General features: G+C 48.5%; 1 protein-coding gene across 1 annotated transcript in view; it reads left to right on the forward strand.

Annotated features, from left to right (window-relative positions):
- The first annotated feature begins 721 nt into the window (after nucleotides 1-721).
- The window catches only part of Tshz3 (teashirt zinc finger homeobox 3), a 74988-nt gene continuing 55660 nt past the window's right edge, over nucleotides 722-20049 (forward strand). The window contains exon 1 of the mRNA XM_021632014.2: nucleotides 722-1334. Coding sequence (XP_021487689.1) covers nucleotides 1295-1334 — 40 coding nt within the window. The 5' untranslated portion in view covers nucleotides 722-1294. The remainder of the gene's footprint in view (nucleotides 1335-20049) is intronic.

Consider the following 20049-nt stretch of genomic DNA (forward strand, 5'->3'; position numbering starts at 1 on the left):
CGTTCCCGCCTTGGCACCCTCCGAAGCCGTGGGTGGGGGGCGCGGTCAGGAAGCCAAGGGGGCGAGACGCGGGGTGATGAGACGGGGACCGTCCCAAAGTCGGTAAAGTTGGAGTGCCCCCTCCCACGCCGACCCCCGAAACAGGCCTGAGAAAGTTTGCCTACGGGGAAAAGCCAGAAGGAGGTAGCCACGGTGGGTCCCAGGAGGGGAGCCCCAGGGCCCACACCCACGGCCAGCCGGCACAGCTTCTCTCCAGGGTACCCCGGGGCCCCTGGCATCTTTGTAGGGGCACCATCCCGGGATGGGGAGCGCTCTGAGGCTTTGCACGCGGCGGGTGGAGAGGAGTGCGTCCTGGGAGGGGCAGCCGGGAGCGGCCCGGGGATGAGCCCGGGTGGGGAAGAGGGATGGGCGGGGGCTGCGGGCGCCCCGGGACGGGCCCGGCAGGGCGGGCCCCACGGCCCTGTTAGAGCGCACGGGGCGGAGGCAGAGGGCCAGCTCCGGGTGTCTGGACTTGGGCGGGGGGTCCTGGGCAGGCATCGCGGCTGGGACCAGGGCCCGGGCTGGGGGCGCCCCCGCGGGCAGGCGAGTGACACGATCATCTCCTTTTCCTTTAAGCTTGCCTGTTGCCGACGCCGCCGCTCCAGCCGCGCCGTGGGCAGAAGACTGGACCGCTGAGCCCCGGGCCGCGGCGGCGGCGGCTGCGCCCCCCAGCCACCCCCCCCCCATCCCCCGGATGCCTTGACCTCCCTGCCTGGGGGCGGGAAGCGGGGCAGGACCAGCCGGGGTCGTTCCCGGGCTCCTCCTCTCATCTTTCTGCCCGCCTTCTCCTCCCTCACTCCCCGCCCCCCGGCCCCGAACCCCGCGCACCTCGTCTGGGGACGGGGCGGGGGGGGGGGCAGGGCGACCGCTCCTCCCCGCCCCCTCCTCCTCGGGCCTCTGGAGCGATTTGTCAAACTTCCCATTCCGCCGGCAGCGCGGTCCTCCTCCTCCTCCTCCTCTGCCTCCTCCTCCTCCTCCCCCCCCCCCCGCGCTCCTCCTTCCCCGCGCCTCCCTCGCCCGCCCTCCTTCCCTCCGCACGTTCGGGGATCGCGGCGGAGCGCGGCGAGGGGGGGGACGCGGAGAGCCGGGGCGCAGCAGCATCCTGCGGGCGGCCGCTCTCCGGGGGGGAGGTTGCGAGCAGGCCCGCCTCGCCCCCCCCCCGCCGCCCCTCCCTCCCTCGGCTCAGCCCGGCAGCGGCGGCGGCGGCGGCGGCGGCGGCGGCGGCGGCGGCGGTGGCAGTCGCGGGAGAAGCATCATGCCGAGGAGGAAGCAGCAGGCGCCCCGGCGCGCAGCAGGTACGAGCGGCTTCCCCTTCCTCCTCCGGTCCTCCTCCTCTTCCTCTGCTCGCGCCGCGCCTCTGGGCCGCCGGCCCCCGCGCTGCTCGCCGCACTCCTCGCCTCTCTCTCTCTCTCTCTCTCTCTCTCTCTCTCTCTCTCTCTCTCTCTCTCTCTCTCTCTCTCTCTCTTCTGTCTGTCTCTCCGGGCGCTGAGTAACTCCGGGAGCCCGGCTGGCTCGCGGCTCTTCTGCCGGGGTGCGCGCACCCCCCTCCCCCTTCCCGGTTGCCCCGCTATGCTCTCCGCTCGACCCGCTCATACACCCTCCCCGGGACGACCGTGCCGGCTTAGGTCCCCGCCTCCGCCGCTCCGACAGCAGCGGGGAAGGCGCTCTCCAACCCGTGTCTTTCGGTGGGGGGCGGGCGGGGTCACCTGAGTTCTCTGGGACACCTTCCGTGTTGTCCCGGGTAGTACCCGGTGTCTACCGGGACGAGAGCGAGCGAGACGGAGTGAGCTAGTCGATCCCTCTGGCCACCTTACTGCTAATTCGATTGATTCTTCATTTATTGGGCCCAAACCCGGTACAGCGGTGGAAACCAGAGCGCACAGGGTCTGGGTATTGTCAGATGACTGTCAGGTCAGTGTTGGATGCTGACATTTCCTCCGCTCGTGAATGTCTTCTTACCCCCTCCTTCTCTTTCCGCTGCTGCTCCCTGCCCTCTTCTAGCACTTAGTTCTGGGACAGATCTGAGTACTCCCCCCTCCCTCTCTTTTTCCGCCAGGAACGTCAACTCCTGTTAGGACTGAGCTGGTTTCTTTCTTTTTTTTATTCTTTCTTTCTTTCTCTCTTTCTCTCTCTCTCTCTCTCTTTTTTTCATGGAAAAGAGATTCATTGAAAACAAAACAAAACCCACACACATAACATTATTTTGCAATAATGTCGGTTGGGGGGACGTTGGCTGGAAGTAGGGCTTCTGGCCGGTTGCCACCCTTGATTTGATGACTGATTGATCGCCCGTCATGCCTGTGCCTTTGATCTATTCATTCCCAATAAACATCAATAAATCACTTGCAATAGTGAGGCCGAGCTCCGTGACGTCAGGAGGGCCCTGTCAGTGCAACTTGAGGGATTTGGGGCGGCTTGCCGAGAGGACCACATATGGACGTGATGTATTTTGATATGGATAACACTCAGACGTGCACAGGCTCAGAGGCTGCTTGAAGGGGAGGCTTACTTAGGAGCTCCTTTCTTTCATCTTCTTTCTCTGCACTTCTCTTTTGATAAAAGAGGGGGAGGGCCGAGAGAAGGTAACGTTCTGCGTGCTGGTGGTAGCCGGGCTGGTGCTGGTGGTGCTGCCAGGCTGCTGGCGGTGGTGATTGCCATCGGACCAGCGGGACGCCCACCTCAGCTGCACTCTGGCCTCCTGTCTCTTCACCAGGGTCAGAGAGAAGGAACCGGAAGACACTTCTCCCAGAAGTGTACTGCTCTGTCAGTGTTGTGAAGAAACCTCAGGAGGGATTGAACTTGCTTTGGTGCATAGAATTGAATGCATGTTTCCTCTGTGCTCAGTGTTACCCAAATTTAGAAAGTTTGAAGATCCCAACAGAGAACTCACCTCCTCACTGATGCTGCTCATCCCACCTCCTCCTTTAAATTCCAAGCCTTAGCAATGAGCTTATCTACCCAAAATAAACTCTAAAACTTTGGAAGCATCCTTTACAAAGTTGGGTAGTAGGAATGTCTTGGGCTTCTTCCAGTCTGCGATTTTTTTTTCTTTCCTTTTCGGGTGCACATTTTAAAGGTATCTGTGCCTCCATCCAATGAAACATATGTGGTTGCATCTTTACATTTGATTTTGAACTCTGTGGTTCGTCTTTGGTGTTCCACCCTGCCCATATGACAACTTTCTCAAACGTGCTGTTGGTTTCATTTTTTATTTTAATTTTTTTTTAAAGCAACCTGTTCACTAACCTTTTTGCACTTTTAAGCCAGCCAGGAAATCTCAGGTCAGTTAAGGAAAATTCATTATATAAAAACTTGACTGCAGGACTAATGGGAGATGGAAGAATGGCTTTGCTCTATCAAAATGACCCGTCAAAACGACTTTGTTTCATATTTGATTTAATTGTCTCTCTTCTGACAGGCACATTCATCAATAGCTTAATGGTCAATCAGAAGTTGGCAGAATGAGTGCTTTCATTCTTTCTCATCCCCTGGTTTTGGATTTACTTTATCAGAATGCCTCTGCCTAATGGACGTGTGGAGGAGGGGTGCGGAATGACTGAAGGGCTCCACACAAAACCGTTCCACGTTTAGGCTGCTTTATAAGTACGCCCAGGCCAGTAAGTGAGCTGTGTGAGGTGCTGTTTTGTTTTGTTTGCTTGTTTGCATGGATGGACTGGGAACTTCTCTGCTTTCCCTCCTTTTCTAGTTCTCACAGCTGCTTTTGTGACATACTGGGAGTGATGACAAATTGATTGCTTTGCACTGATAGAGAGACAGTGGGAAAAAAAGAAGGATGTCTGCTGATTGGTGACTGGAAACCCTGTCCACAGCAACCTTGAGAATACTCGAGAATTTCCCTCCCCTCCAAACTGAAAGGTCCGCTCAGCCATAAAAAAAGAAAAGTTGTTTTGCCAGCTTCATTAGTGTTCACCTAATTAGCTGTAAACCTGATGGATTCCTGACAGCTTTAATGATTGGAGATGACAAGCTTGACGCAGTGTCATGCAGCAGAATTAGGTTTGCAGCTAGTTTGATGTAATCAAGTTGATATTACACAGTCCTGGCTGCCTTTAGTTGTGCATTAACTCAATTTTCTGCTGCAGGTGACAAATGGGCTTTGGTACCTGGATAATCATGTCATAGGAATTAGGGCCCTTTTAATGGTCTGGGGTAGAATAACAACCACAAAGGGCCCAGAGCTGGGGAGAGCATGCAGACGTAGCACACAGGTGCACGCAAGCTTTCTATCTAGGCCAAATGTAGCACAGCTCCCCGAAAGGCCGAAGCAGGCTCCAAGAATCCCTGAAAAGACGGTTTCTGCAATTTAGATTTTGAAAATAGAAATTATGCGTGATTTAGAGTCTTTCTGCAGAGAGGGAGGATGGGCAAGAAAGAGGAGTTTTTTTCACCTTCTGGACAGAAATCTGGGCAGGACTTTCCTTCCTGGGAGCATGTAATATGAAAAGGCCAGCCATTCATACTGGGAAGATGGTTCTTGCCGCCCTCTGAAGCTGGGAAAGGCCAGTGTCCTCTAGGCAAAATAGCTATTATTCCTTCCTTGAAGTAGGACCCCTTCTCACCCCATCCCCAACCACAGTGTTTGTTTTTAAACAAGTATTTTCGGAAAATAGCAGGGCTGAATCAGAATAATCCTAACGGCACGTTGTATTTTATCCACATATGTACAGTTTTCTGGAGGATGTGGCACAGAAGATCACTGTTAGCTTAAAAGAAAATCTTCAGTGAGTAAGAACTCGTCAGTGACTTTTAGGTTCTTTCTTTCTTTCTTTCTTTCTTCCTTTCTTCCTTTCTTCCTTTCTTTCTTATTTCTTCCTTGCAAAGAAGGAAGAAATTATTTCTTGTTCTTCTATGGAGTTCTTAGGTTGTGGCCGCCTTGTGAGGGTCAATCTTCAGGCCCCCTGACTCCTGTAAAAGGAGCCAGGGCCGGCTGGTGTCCCTGAAGTCTGTGGTTTTCCTGGGATAGCAGAAGGTCTTGGACGTTGCCGGTGGACGTGCGCGAGCTTGAGAAGTGGCCGGCCTAAGAGGTGGCCCACCTGGTGGTGTGCCCGTGTGGCACCTCCATCAAGTTGCTTCAGACTTGGGGCAGCTCTGGACAGCAGCGTATGCCTTCTCTCTTGGAAGCCACAGCACGCTCAGGAAGACATGCCTGCTTCTGCCTTGGGAATTGATCCTCTCTCAGACCTGCCACATATTTTTCCTTTGGACGGATAGTCCTCTCTAGAGCAAGGAGAGGACCTATCTTTGGCTGGTCTGTGTTTTTGTTTTTGTTTTTGTTTTTGTTTTTGTTTTTGTTTGTTTGTTTGTTTCCTTTGAAACCAAGGGAACTATATACATAAAAAAGAAAGAAAGAAAAAAGTCAGTAAGGTAAAGACACGGGAGAGGTGGAAGGCCTCTCCCTGGGATGGTGTGCCCCCACCCCATGCTCCTGACAACTGTCAGGAGGCGGGCTTCAGTACACTCCAGGGCAACCCTTGATTGTGAGTAGAGGTTGTGGAAGTGTTTTGTTCTTGGGTTTGCCTGGACCGTGCTCCTGAGTGTGAGTGAGGTTGCAGAGGGCTGATATATCAACAGTTACTCCCCAGATTGCCTCAAAACTCTGCGTTTCCTCCCTTTTTCACTAAAGACTGGCTAGGGAAAGGATGAGAACTGAAGGTAACTGTGTTCAGGGCCTCGGGAGATGTGGGACCCAGGTGCGTTTGTAGGAAGCAAACCTGTCTCTCAGTCCAGCCTGACACTTCTGTGAGAAGGATCGTGTTAAGGGCAAAGCGTGTGGAGCTCCTCTAGGGTGCTTTCTCTTTCACACGTGGGCTGCAGAGTGAGGCCTGGCCTGGCTGGGAGGCGCAGGCATGAAGAAAAGCCAGGGACTGGCAAGTGTCCCCGTGGTCCTGATGTCACAGCCCCTTCTAAGCCCAGCAGGCTGTCCAGGTGCAATCTTGTGAGGGTTCCTTGGAGGGACAGTTTCCATTCCTATACCCCCCCAACCCTGAACAAACTCTACACAAACTCTTGGCTTCACCGTTAAAAAACAAAACGCGAGGTGGGTCCTGGAAATAAGCTGCACATTCAACACCCTCTACCTTCACTCAAAGCCTGAGCACAGGGGAGACGGGCCAAACCAGGAACCCTGCGAGGGGCTCCTTGTGCATGCTCCTGTGTTACTTAACGTTCTAAATGGTGGTTTCTGTGTCTGAAGGTAAAAATGAAAGGTGAATACAATATATTTTATTTGGTAACAATGGTGTAGGCTCGAACATCCAGGCAGAAAATGTGCACTTGTAATTAGACTCAATAGACAGGCAGTCATTTTTAAATTCTTTGACACATGCATAAAATAGTCATATAATAAGATAAGATGACAATTTTATGTTAGGTTGATAAAGTGTCCTGATACATGCATTTAAATGTCTGTAAGCCTTTTTTTTTAAAAAAATCCAGACAGAGTAATTCTAGTTTCCAGTATTTGCAGTTAGTCATTCAATTAATTTTTAAATCCTACTAAACAATGACTATGAATATATTTTTTCTTCTCTTTCTGGATTTTTTTTTTAAACCTGCATTGTAAGAAATGGATAAAGGCTGGAGCTTTCCTTAATTTTTTCAGCATGTGTAAAAATTTACGTCCAATGTGGACTTAAAAATTCACATCACTGTTTGTGGCTACACTAAGGCAATGCATACTTGGAAATAATCTTTACAGAGACAGTAGCACAGCATGGCCGGCTTAAGGCCACTTGCCTGAACGACAGACAGACTCTAGATTTAGGAATCATTATTGGAAGAATTACATAGTGTCCTTGACCAAATATTGAATATTTTATAAGCCCCATTAAAAAAAAGACATTTCTAGCACAATACACTTGGTTTGATCAGCATTTAGATTCTTAGGTTTAATTACCTTCAAATCTGTAAATTCTTTCACTGTTCCAAACCAGAATAGCCCATGAGATAGATGTACTGAAGGTTCAAAAGGGCATTTCATTAAAAGTTGTATATCTTGGACTTTCTGACCATCTCTCTACTTTCTTCTCTCAGATATGTGAAGGTGTGGTTCTCGGAGCATAATTTAAATTTATTTGGGCTTAATGATAAATTAGTAATCCATACTGTCAGGACACATGTTATTAATTATAACCGTGCTTTCTTCATCCACAACAGCTGTTGGGGAAACAGGGGAAGTTCAGATTGTCTTGGGGAGGGAGGGGACCAAACATTGTCATACTTCTTGGTCTCCTGACTTTGATTCTAAAGGCTCACAGAGGGCAGAAGATAGAGGAGAGGGAAAGTATCAGTTTGCTGTCAAGATGGCTAGTGGGAGAGGCTCACTGAGGTACCTTCTTAAAAACGTATGCTTAACATTCGTGCATTTGAGGCCAGTTGGAAACCTGAGGCTCAAAGATGGATTGGCTGGCCTCTGTCCCACCAATCTCTCTCTCTCTCTCTCTCTCTCTCTCCACCCGTACCCTACACATAACACACACACACACACACACACACACACACACACACTCTCACACTCACTTCTTCCTCGCCTGTGATAAACCAGTATTTTTTCTTCACACGTCTAAGGTAGTAGAAAACAAAATACTTCAAATGCTCACTTGTTTCCCAAACTGGAGCCTCCTTCCTTAATGGAGAGCAAAGGACTATTTGGTAATCTACGTGCGATGACTCAAATTCATTTACTTTTGATATTCTGTCCCCATCATTAAATTTAGCCCTATGAATTCAGTTTCCTCTGAGTTCTTTGAGAAATGCATGTTGCATAAAATAGGCAATTTTTAATGAACAATTTAATGTAAATGGGTTTTGAATTTAAATTAATATTAATGAAGCCTTGAGTGCATTTATTTTGCATACGTAAAGACTTGTAAGTCTTTCACCCATGTGCTTTTTTTTTTTCTTTATGTAGTAACATTGGTTGGGTGGATGAAGCAGCACCTTTTAAAGATTTACACTTAAAAAAATTAAATCGATTTTATATGTCCCCTAGCGCCAACATATTGTTAAGCAAAAACGTCACTTCATTTTAAGAACATAGCCTGATCTCCTCCGAAACCTCTCAGCTTCCAGGGCCCTGCAAGCTGCCACTGGATTGGCATTGCTGCTGGAGAAAAGCCTAACCAACAATAGTTACTACAATCAAGATGTTTTCTTTCTTTGGCTTACCTCTAATGCATTATGTATCCTGGAATGATGTAATTAATTCTGTTAGATGTAATTGCTATAATCACTTTGATGTTACACATAATAAAGGCAATGTTGTAAGCATACAAAAAAAATATAAACACCTTATTGTAACGAATGCTGAAATTTCTTCTTCCAGAGTCTGGCTAATACACAGTGCTGCTGACTGTTTCGGGTCATAGGTGACAGTTGGTCTGAGCTGAGTTCATTGAGATTCCGAAGGATGGATCTTTGGCTTGGGGAGATCTCCAAGCCTGTTGCCTAGGAATCTTAATGCCAGTTTCCTTAAAGATGTGGCTAATTAAGAGAAGGTTTTGTCTAGTGTAGAGGGGAGAGGTAAAGGCTTTAGAAGTGGCCATGACACCAGAGGATGGCATAAGAGGGAGTGGAGAGCTGGGAGATCCCTGATCCCGGGGTTTTCTCATGGTGTAGGATTATGGGAAACGCTCTCTCTCTCTCTCTCTCTCTCTCTCTCTCTCTCTTTCTCTTTCTCTCTGTGTGTATGTGAAAGAGAAAGAGAGAAAGGGAGGGAGAGAATGCATGTGCTTATGGGTAAGTGGAAAAGACCACTTTTCTATAATAATATATGGGAAATAATATGTAGCATATTTTCTTCATTGTCCCCATTCTGTGTGTTTCATGTACTTATTATGGGTGTGTGTGTCCATGTACATTCGAGAACCAGTGAGTGTTTGTGTGTGTGTGTGTGTGAGAGAGAGAGAGAGAGAGAGAGAGAGAGACTGTTCATGATATGCCAGGTGTGTGTGTGTGACAGAGAGAGAGAGAGAGAGAGAGAGATTGAGAGAGAGACTGTTCATGATATGCCAGAGCTGATGTTGTCTGTGTACTGGAACCACGTCACCACCCACACTCCCAGCTTCAATGTGCCCAGTATGGATCCATCCCTTCCATGGGGCAGAGAAGTTTGCCTGAAATTCTGGGGGCAAAGGGCTCATGGAGAATTCTTAACATGTATAAATTATTGTCTTCCAATACAGCTTGCAAGTGTGGGCAGTGTGGCAGACCAAGGAAACATACTGTTTAACTGTTTCCCCTCTTGGGTGCCCTGGATTAAAGTAGCCATCCCTGTACCCCAGACATTGTTATAGAGAGCCTTTGAAAGCCTCATGACCCAGGGTGAACGAAATAGTTTCTGTGAGATTGCCACATTTATTTATTTATTTATTTATTTATTTAGTGCATTTTTGAGACAGCATCTTGCTATGAAGCCCAGGCTGACCTGGGATTTACTATCCCCTCTGCTTCTTGCTAGGATGACAGCCCTGTGCCACCATGCCTGTCTTTCATGTGGCTCAAATGACTCTCTCTCTCTCTCCACACACACATACACACACACACACACACACACGCAAGCAAGCAAAGGTGCATGTGTGGGAAGGATTTCAGTGTCTCCTAGGAAGACTGAAAAAGGAGTGTGAAGGTAACATCGCTGCCCTAGCTCGTGTCCAGGGCTCCTACAAGGATCTTGCCCTTGGCTTTGGTGCCTGGCTGCAGACCTAATCCCCAGGGAAGCAGGCCTTGGACAGATCAGCCTAGACCTGAGGGGGCAAAATCCTGAGCCTGGGCCCAGCCTGGGCTGCAAACCTGTAGCCTCAGGTCTGACTCAGGCTCGTTTTGATGGGTGGAAGGATAAAAGGTCTGTGAACTGCACAGGCCCCTGTAATCAGGGCGGGCGCTGACATCCTCCTCAAGTTTGACAGCGCCTTCCTTTTCTGTCCTCACCGCCAGGCCTTTCCCCACCAGTGGCCCCACCTCCCCCTACCCTCCTCTGCTGCCCGCCACACCACCTACCCTTTCCCTCCTTGTCTCCCTTTCTCTCTCTCTCTCTCTCTCTCTGGTTTCATGTTCTTGATCAGTCTCAGATGCTGGGAATTATATTTTTCGGGCGGGAGGGGGAGTGTTGCTTTAGGTTTGTGGGTTCGGGCAGGTGTGAGAGGAAGTCTTTTTTTTTTCCCCCTCTCTCGCTGTCTCTCTCTCTCCCTCTCTCTCTCTTTCTCTCTCTTTTTGTACTGTAGGCCTGTTGCTAATTAATGTTCCCCCATAAGATTCTGTCGGAGTTGAGTAATGTTTTTGATCTTTATGCCTGATAACTGCATACTTAATGAGATTTCAAAGCTGTGAGTGCGGCTTCCTACAATTATTGACAGATGCCTTTTCTTTGCCATTGGGTTCAGCTCCATAAATCCTCCCGCCGTAATGAGGTTGAGCAGTACCACCCTGGCAGTGAGCTAATGAAAGGGGGGAGGGAGTATCGGCGCATGGCTGTCTGACACATTTTTTTCCTCTAAAATTTACTATGCAGATGTCAAGCTGCGGGCCGATTACTTCAAACATGCTAATTTTTATCTTGCTTTTGTGTCAGCCCTTTGCCATTAAAAAATAGATAAATAAAAGGACTAACCTTACTGCCCTCCATTTCATTCTTCTTCTTCTTCTTCTTCTTCTTCTTCTTCTTCTTCTTCTTTTTTTAATCGTATTTTTAATAACCCCCAGTGTGTGACTGCTGAGGACTCTGACATGCACATGGCCTTTTCCAGGTATCTGGTGGTGGGATTGGTGTGTGTGTGTGTGTGTGTGTGTGTGTGTGTGAGTGTGCCACAGAAGGACAGGGGGAGGATAAAGTGCGATTTTCCCCAGGCCTCCCGGCAGCCTGCCCTAAGTATGCACTTGAAACGTCGGAGAATTCATTTCAGAGTTCTGAAACTAAATCCTGGTGGAGAAGAGCCTCGCCATGCCAAACAGTCGATTTCCTTTTCAGTGGACTCATACATCACTGACCCGCCCTTTCCCCCTGACAGAATGACATATGTCATTTATCATATGGGCCCCGGCCAGACAACAGCAAGGGGAGGGAAGCCCCGTTGTCCCCTCCTCCTCCAGTACAGTACAGTGTGGCTTGCTGGCGGAGCTCTGCTGATTTGGTGAGAGAGGCAGAGGGAGGAGAGAAGAGAGAGGCAGGGAGAGGGGAGGCCACAGCCTGCCCTGTAGATGGCTGTCTTCTGGGTGTGTGGCGGCGTGGCATGAGGGTATGAGATTGGCAGCAGCGCCAAAGAGGCCGTCTCCCTTTCTATGATTTGCCGAGCCACACTGCTTGGCTCCCGATGCCGTGTGACTTCCCTGTCCTTCCTGGGTCTCCTTTTCTCTCTTTTCCCTACTTCTTTTTCTTCCCTTTAGTCCGGAGTGGGGAAGGCGGTTGACAGGTATCATTCAAGCAAGGCCCTGCATGTGAGGGGTGGGATAAATGAGTCTCAGGGCTCCTGGCTTCACATGATTCAAACGTACGTTATTGAAGATGGATGTTCCTTAAAAAAAGATTGATGGTAGACGCTGGGCTAGGGGTGCCATTTATCATTTTGAATATTATTTAGACTTGCCGAGTAAACCTGTAACTTGAGAGTTGGACCAGCCAGGGCTGGCTATGGGCGTATATGTGTGTGTGTGTGTGTGTGTGTGTGTGTGTGTGTGTGTGTGTTTCATCGATTGGCCTTGGATTCTCATTGCTGCTGAGTAGAACCCCGTTGTATTTACAGAAGACAACCCCTCAAACATAAAGGCAGGGAGGGGTGAAGTTTTCATTTAGCATAATTTTCAAGGACGTGGGAAAAAATAGTGTCTGTGATTGGCACCAAAGCTAGCAAGCAACTAACTGACTCTCTGTCTCTGTCTCTGTCTCTCTCTTCTTTCTCTGTCTTTCTTCCCCCAAAGAGGCAGTCACGTACCAAACATTAAAATATAAACAGAGCAGTAGTTGCTGAAGCCAGAACCCTTTTCTGATTTTTTTTAAAAACTCTGACATGCTTAAAAAAAAAAAAAAAATCTGTATTGAAGAAGCTTTAGCACAATATAACTTTAAAAAATAGCACAATATAACTTAAAAAAAATACTGGTTGGCTTGGTTAGTAGTGTGAAAATGAAGTAAAAAAAACATTTGTATGTCTCAAGAATATTTTAGATAAAAAATGATCCTTTGCAGCTCCCTGCCTCTGCTCCCAGCAGCGTCTCTTTCTTTGTGTGAGCACTCCGTTCCCCACAGCTGGGCCCCCACCGACCCCCACCAGGACTGATGTGGACAGCTGTTTGCAGGCCCTGCCAGTTAATCATTTCTGCTGCTTTTGCACCCTCAAGCTCTGTGCCCTGGGACACCCCCCCTACTGGAAGTACTTAGGGACGCAGGCTAGCCGGCCACTGGAGCTCCCAGCTGTCTGGAGGGAGGCTGTGGCAACGTGATGGCCTTTCATACATACTGTTCTGCTTTGGAGGCCTCGATGCCCTGGCTCCCCGGTGGAAAAAGGGAAAGAGAAGCTGCCGGCATCTCTGCTCCAGTCTCCTCACCCACGGAAGCCCTGATAGTGCAGATTCGGTTGTCAGGAGCCGTGTTCGTACTCAGTATGCAACTTTAGTCGGGGTTGCTGATGAAATAGAAGGTTTCTCGTGCGACTTACAGTGTGGCCATTCATTTTTAAAAAATTATGGGACAGAAACTTAGATGGAGAGTTGTGGGTTTTGTTTTGTTTTTTGTTTTTTGTTTTTTTTTTTTTCATCTGTGAAAATACAAGAATCTAGAATTTTTGAAGGGCAGAATGTTACACGTCTAGAGGCTGCTGGGAAAGAACTTCCTGGATATGTAAAAAGTATTGGCACCTGAAAGAAGTGGGACTCTGGCTATACACCAGCTAACAGGCAACTCCCTGTCTGTCAGTCAGTCAGTGAGTCTGTCTGTCTCTCTTGTGTGTGTGTGTGTGTGTGTGTGTGTGTGTTTTGACATAACTTTATCACCACTCAGACACTTCGCACTGCCCATGGGCACGGCTTAGGGTCCTCTCTGGGGGTTGCCCATCTGCTGCCTACAACCAGGTAGAATCAGCTCTGTCTTTTGTTGGTGCCTGGAACCACATCCGCTAGCTACATCGGCGGCTGCTGCTGCTTTCAGAGACTTCACGGAAGAAGGCAAAACTTTGATCCTCTGCCCTTGCACTGGGCGGTGTTGGAGGTAATTAAGAGTACAAGTGCCAATTTGCAGAAAGAATTGTAAACACCTTTGATACAAATGCCACCTTCCCATTTTTTTTTTTAATTTTTATTTTTACTGATTAGGGAAACTCGCCTGTTAATAGGTACAAAGTCTAGTTCAGGTATAATGGGTAAGGAAGTGAGTGCACTCATAGGAAGAAATCTTGTTTTGTTTTTTGTTCGCTTTTCTTCTTATCCCCTTTTCTCAGTTTTATGGCTGGAGACATGATTTATTGCAACCATCCATCTTGGGGGCTCATCCATCACACCCGGGTTGCTAGGAGATTGTGGCAGCAGCTGTTTGCTCTGAATCAGACAGAAAAGTTGTCAATCATCAAAGGCAGGTGAATAGCATTAGAAACACGCTATTGTCAGACGGAATAATTAATCAAAGAGAGAAAAGATAATTAAAAAGATATGACCCTTGCAAGTACTTGCTCTGGTTTGCCTGGAAAAAAAAAAAGAGAAAGAAAGAAAGAAAGAAAAACGGCCTGGTCTTTTCTAGACACTTAAGCAGCTGAGGGCTGATAAAATATGCACTCTGCAGTGCATGGCTTTTAATTAATTGAAAAAGGTTCAACATTCAAAGACGATGCTGGAGAAAAGTCCAGTTATGCGCAGAAGTAATATTTATTGTTTGCATGAAGGGCTTGACACAGAGTCTAACTTTCTGTTACAAATCTCTGGTATGCCCTGTTGGTAAGGAGGAGTGGGCTAGGGTCCTCAGGTACTGCTCGGGTTTTCCAGGCTGCTGGTCTTCATCACGTGACCACAGTGGAAGCCCGCCAGCCAGCCAGCCAGGATTCAGTTCCCTTTCTACTGTTTTGGTAAGTCTGAAACAATCGAATTCTTTCAGGTAGGATCAATTTTGTAGAATCAAAAAGTGGGAGGATTGAAGGATATACCATGAAGTGTCTACCTTTACAGTCCACAGAGTGAGGTCCATGTCACATCACTTGTGTGCCCGGAACACACCATATCATTTCCAGCAGAACTCTTTGGAGAGTCCCATTTGGGGCCAGCAGCATCCTGTTTAAAAAAAAAAAAAAAGTCCTCCAGTCAGGATCTAGGGATCATTTTGAGTGTCCGTGTTTCCTCAAGGATATATTCATAGACTAGGAAGTTCATTCTTGTACTCTCTGAAGCTAAAACGTTCCAGAGGAATTGGGGAAATGTATTAAAGACGAGATAGAAAGTGGCAGATCTCGAGATGCTTTCCAGTTAAACATGCTGCAATCCCTGAAACAGATCTACTCTTTTTATTTTTGGGTACTCTGCTTGATTTTCACACCATTCTCCTCCCAAAGAATAGCAGGACTTCTAAAATTAGCAGAACACGAAAAGGCTTGACTATTAGGATTCATGAGAAGAAAGAAAGCAACTTAAAAAGCAAAATACATTGAGGCGGTATTTTCAGGGCACACCAGACCAGGGCGGCAATATCCCCACCTGGAGTTCATGCATGTACAAGCTCTGGGGATCTGCTGCTGAGAGGCCCAAGGTCGGGACATACACCCTCTTCTGTGAGGGGCTTGGAGGCCCCACTTTGGAAGATAGGGACCCAGCCTTTCACAGGAGAGAAATAGACCCAAATAAGTAATTGTACGTGCCTGCGCCTCTGGTGACCCAGAGAGGACTCACCTGTTTGGGTAGCTGGAAGGTGTTCCTAGTCAGAACTTGACCTCCAGCCTTTGACAGCAAGGAACGTTTCTGTTCTTAGGTCAAAATCTCCTTGGTGGGTTTCTGGGCTCTCAAGTTATCCTGGGAAACTGCCAAGTCCCTGTAGTTTTCTGACCACAGACCAGTTGTCTTTCACCTTCCAGATCTCCTGGTGTGGTTCTTGCTCATGACAAACTAGAGCAGGACTGGCTGTGCAGGAGAGTCCAGTGGGTGCCCTGCTGTGGTGTGAGCAGTTCCTTTGGTGGCCTGAGTCGGTGAGATCTGGCCGTGAGACCTGGGGGTAGGTTGTTTATTTTCAGCCCTGTGTGTCTCTGTGGGTTTGAGTGCAGGTGCCGGTAGAGGCCAGAAGAGGGTGAATGATTCCTTGGAACTGGGGTTTAGAGATGGTCACGAATCTCCCGGATGGGTTGGGGGCCACACTCAGGTCTGTGTAGCACACACGGTCTTTTCTCCAGATCCTAAAGAGGGATTCTGTGCCCCTCTTCTCCCTTCTCTTTGTAGCCCTGGCCGTCCTGGACCTCACTCTGTAGACTAAGCTGGCCTCAAGCTCAGAACTCAGAGATCCACTTGCCTCTGCCTCCCGAAATGCTGGGATTAAAGACATGAGCTACCACTCCCCAGATGAGGGATTCTTAAAGAGTTACCATCATCCCTTGTCTAATAAGTGCTGAGATAGCACAACGCCTAATGTCAAGCAAAGTGATCCCCAAACTTGGCGATTCACAGGGAAGGGCCGGCATGGAAAGTTCCCCGTGGCATATAGATGGGACATGGGTGAATTAACACATGAAGGGCCTCAACCTTTAATGCTAGTGAAATTAGATAGAGACCTGCTTTCCATTATTGGGGAGGCAAAACCAGGAACAAATAAAAGTCCAGGTTCTGAGAAGTTGAGACAGAGTTTTGTTGTTGTTGTTGTTGTTGGTGGTGGTGGTGGTGGTGTGTGTGTGTGTATGTTTTCCTGTTTGGGGTTTCATGCCCCTGCTCCCTCAGGCAGTTCCTGGTGGCTGTTAAAGTGACTCACTAAAGGAGAGAAGGAAAAGGGGAAGGGGGCACACTATTCTTTCTTTGGAGAGGGCTTGGTGCCATGTGAGGTCTGGTAGGGATTTCCCAGTCCCTGATCTTGGCTTATTATCCAGGATTCCTCTATCTGCAAGAGATTTGGCAGGACAGAGGTACCACTCTTGTTTTGTTATTGTTGTTGGATTCCATTCCTATCCTGGTGTCCATGAAATTAGAATTAGCCTAAGCTGTTCTTTCTCTCACTGTGTAGTTGGCCTTTGAACCTCCAATTCCTTCTGTCTCGGCCACTGGAAGAGCACTCAGTATTATAGGCTGCCTACACACCAGCTTCAAAGTCGGAATGTATGGCTTAAAAACCCAGACTCCACTGACTTGTATTTCCCCGTAGCAGTTAGGCATGACAGGCTTGCCCAGAAGTGCTGGATTTTCATATCTCAGCTGCCATGGACTCAAAGCAGTCTCTGCCTGAAGTCTTAACACACAAGAGCAAGGAGCACAAATTAGGCAGATTGTCTCCCCTGTAAGGGCAGCCATTCTGAAACAGTTGACGGACCCGGCCCACTTAAGTCCCTGATTTTCATCTACCAAGGAAGAGTGTTTGAAGGAAGCAGAGATTCACATGTCCGCCAGGAGAAGGTGGGGTTCCGAGCAGCCTTCTCCAGGCACCGGGGTTCTCTTCTCATGACATTCCGTTTCCTGCCTTTGTGTTTGCTGTGGGCCTAGTTGAAATGGCTTTTTCATATATATATTAGTTAGCAGATGCTAAGGCGGCCTAATGGATGAGGCTGCAGCAGTGTTATTTTCCCTGGCCTTTCTGTATAAAATAGGAAAAGCAAGCCCAGGACTCTTGTTACATGACAGAGGCTCCTACTGGGATGCTTAGGTGAACAAGTAATAGAACCAGTGTGGAGTCAGCTGGGCAAAGGAAAATAAATAAAATAACGGCTGTGCTCTTGCTCCTGAGAGCAGGGCCTCATGAGCTGGCTCTCTGTGGATCCTGGCCCCGCAGACTCTGGCGGAGAGTGTGGGTGGGGAGGGAGGGAAGTATTATCTGGAAACACGTGTACTCATTCCTTGTGAAAGAAGTGAAGTATTTAACATTTCTCTGAGGAAAACATCTTTCATTACTTGACGTGTTCTGTGGTAATGATTTTTCAGTTCAACAAACAAGCACTTATTAGTGTTCGGCTGGGAACCTGGCTGAGGTGCTTGGCAGGGCCATTTTTAAGGGAGCTGGCTGGAGAAGGAAGGTGAAGGGTGAAGGGGAGAGGCTCGGCTTCTCGGGTGGTCTCCAGTTGGCTCTCTTGGCATGGCTGGGTGTCTCTGGGACGCACTCTTTGGGTTCTCTGAAGCTAGAATGGTTGTCAGGTGGGTGCACGGGCTCAGGTTGTTTTCCTCATAAACCATAAGGTCGCTTGTCGCTTCTGCAGCCAAGAATGAATGGGCCGTTGCGTTCATTGGTGGCTTCGAATGGGTGTACCTGGAGAGCTCAGCTGCTCTGCACGCCAGAAGTTTGATTGATTCCATGGTAATGATAACATGGGGATTAGGGTGAAGAACTGATCCAGACATGGGCGTGGCTTGGTGGTAGATTCCACTGTTATAAACTAACTTATCTGAGAAAAGGGACTTAGGAGCTAGCGTCTCCCCTGACAGTGCTCCATTCCTCAGAGTCGCAAACCCCTGTTCCTCGTAGTCATCTCATTGCATCCTGCTCCAGATGCCCAGTGGCACTGGTAGACCCCCGTGTTGCTTCAGATCCTCTTGGGGAGACCACGTGCTCCACACGCACATTTATGGCTGCCCTAACTAACTCCCTGTACCTTAGAAAATAGCTCTGTTTGGTCTCGTTTTCTCTCTATTATATAATGAGCACACATAATCTGATAGCGATTTTGGCCCAAGATGGCCTTCATTATGCTCAACCTGATGCTTCTACCATGGTGCCCATGAAATTAGGAAGAGTGAGCTGGGGGCTCTTTCATGATTCTAGTTTACCCAACAGCCAGCCCCACCACATGGAAAGATAATTATGTTGAGCAGTGGCTCCCTGTAAGCAGGCTGTTCATCTCAGTTCCCAGACACAGTGGGCTGGTCCCCAGATAAGACCTGTATACTGGTTAACTCATCATTGCTCAAAAAAAGAAAAGAAAAGAAAAAAATGCGATCTTGATTTGCATCTGATGGTGTACTTTTATTTAACACGTGGACATTGTGTTTGATTGACTTTCAGCCACGGCCCGGTGGATCCCTCTGCCATGTTAGGTTAGAGAATGTGGGTGTTAACTGTTTAATACTTTCCAGGAGCCTTTAGCAGTTTCCTTACCAGAGCCCTGTGACACTTGGTAGAAGGGCAGTGTTCTGTTCCATGTTTCTCTCTATCTATGCAGTTGTTAAACATATCTCGAAATTCCAGATATAATAATGAAATTTAGAGTGCTTGCTTGCATTGTCAGAGGGCACAGAAGTGACAGTTACTCAGGGACGGCTGAGGAAGAAGGCCGTCTAATATTCTGAATGCACTATGACACAGAGGAGCAGGGGAGGGTAACTTTGCCTCTGAGCAGACACTGCACACTATTGTACATGGAAATATTCCTTTCTGGAGACCCAGCCCTAGTGGGGCAGTGAGAGAGTGTCAAGAAGGAAGTTTGTTGCACTGGGTGTATTCCCTTGCTGGACTCCATCATCCTTTGCAGCTGCCCCTGTCCTGGGGAGGGGGTAGCTCTGGTAGCCCGAGAAGCAAGCTTAGACAAGGCACAGGCCACTCAGCCCTTAGAAACAGCTGCCTTTCCCCGAAATGGTACTGAATATTCTCATGTGGAAACAAAAGAATGGTCTACTAAAATCAATGGACTGTCCTTTCACAGCTTGACCAGGCAGGGAGCTCTAGCCACTCTAGGTGGCAATTGGTAGACATAAGGACCTCGGAGCTTTTCACCATAGTGAGACAGTGGACATAGGCACTGGCCTGTCTCCTCGAAGCTCTGTGTGGTTCCCTGTCTCCATGGCATTTCCGTACGACATGCGCCTTCACGAGAAGGTTTGAGTTTCCTCCATTGTGCGGAGCACAACTAGTCAAGAAGACTTCGCTGGTGGCACTTCCCGATACATCGCAGCCACATCCACCAGACGCCATTATCCCTGCAGTTGTTTTGGTGATTGTGTGAATACCGATTAATTAAAAAACAAACAGACACACAGAAGAACAACTCTACAGTATCTATGAAGTACCAGTGAGAAACCTGGTTAATAAGTAAGCTATTTTAAGCAACGAAAGAAAACGAATGCCCCTTTAAAATCATCAGTGAACCAAAATAGTTTATGCCTTGCTATGGAAGTATTTTTACACATTCTTTTTCTTTGTGGTGCTGGGGCTTGAACCCAGGGCCTTGTGCCCACCAGGCAGGAGTTCTACCACTGAGGCACACCTCTGGCTCGTGGCAGTTGTGTTTCTTTCACTTTGTTTGTTTGTGTAGTTGAGATCAGGTATCACTATGGCAGTCCTGACTAGCTCAAAACGCAGGCTCTCAGTACCCCCCACCCCCACCCCACTATCTCTGGCTGCAGACACATTTGTGAAGTCCCAGTCCAGGTCAGCTCTGGAAGACCAGCCGAGTGCAGAGCATCAGACATGGTTCTTCCCGGATGCCTCTCCCTTCAGTGGTCACAGACCGACGAAGCCCATCTTCAGCAAGTCCTGCGTCCTCATTACCCCCACACCACAGCGCTGCTTTTGTGTCTGCTCCTGCCAGGAGACAGTGAAGTGTCTGATGCCGGAAGTCCCATGCCCACCTTCTCTGGATGACTCTGTGTTCCTGCCAACAGGAACCAGCCGTGAACGCTCCACTCCTGAGCATCTCTCTGTGTTTCCAGGACAAGCTTCCCTACTCAGGCTGCTTCATGACCCAAAGAAGTAGGAAACCCGCCCCCCCCCTTTTTTTAAGTAGCCTTTTGCCTCCTGTAAAAAGCTCATTCGTGTTTGTGGTCCAGAGGGATATGTAGACCCACACAGAGGGATATCCCCCCACCACCCATCCCCTTTTGCTAGGTTAGGTCATAGGGGACAAG

The sequence above is a fragment of the Meriones unguiculatus genome, chromosome 14, assembly GCF_030254825.1.
Source record: "Meriones unguiculatus strain TT.TT164.6M chromosome 14, Bangor_MerUng_6.1, whole genome shotgun sequence".
NCBI lineage: Eukaryota > Metazoa > Chordata > Mammalia > Rodentia > Muridae > Meriones > Meriones unguiculatus.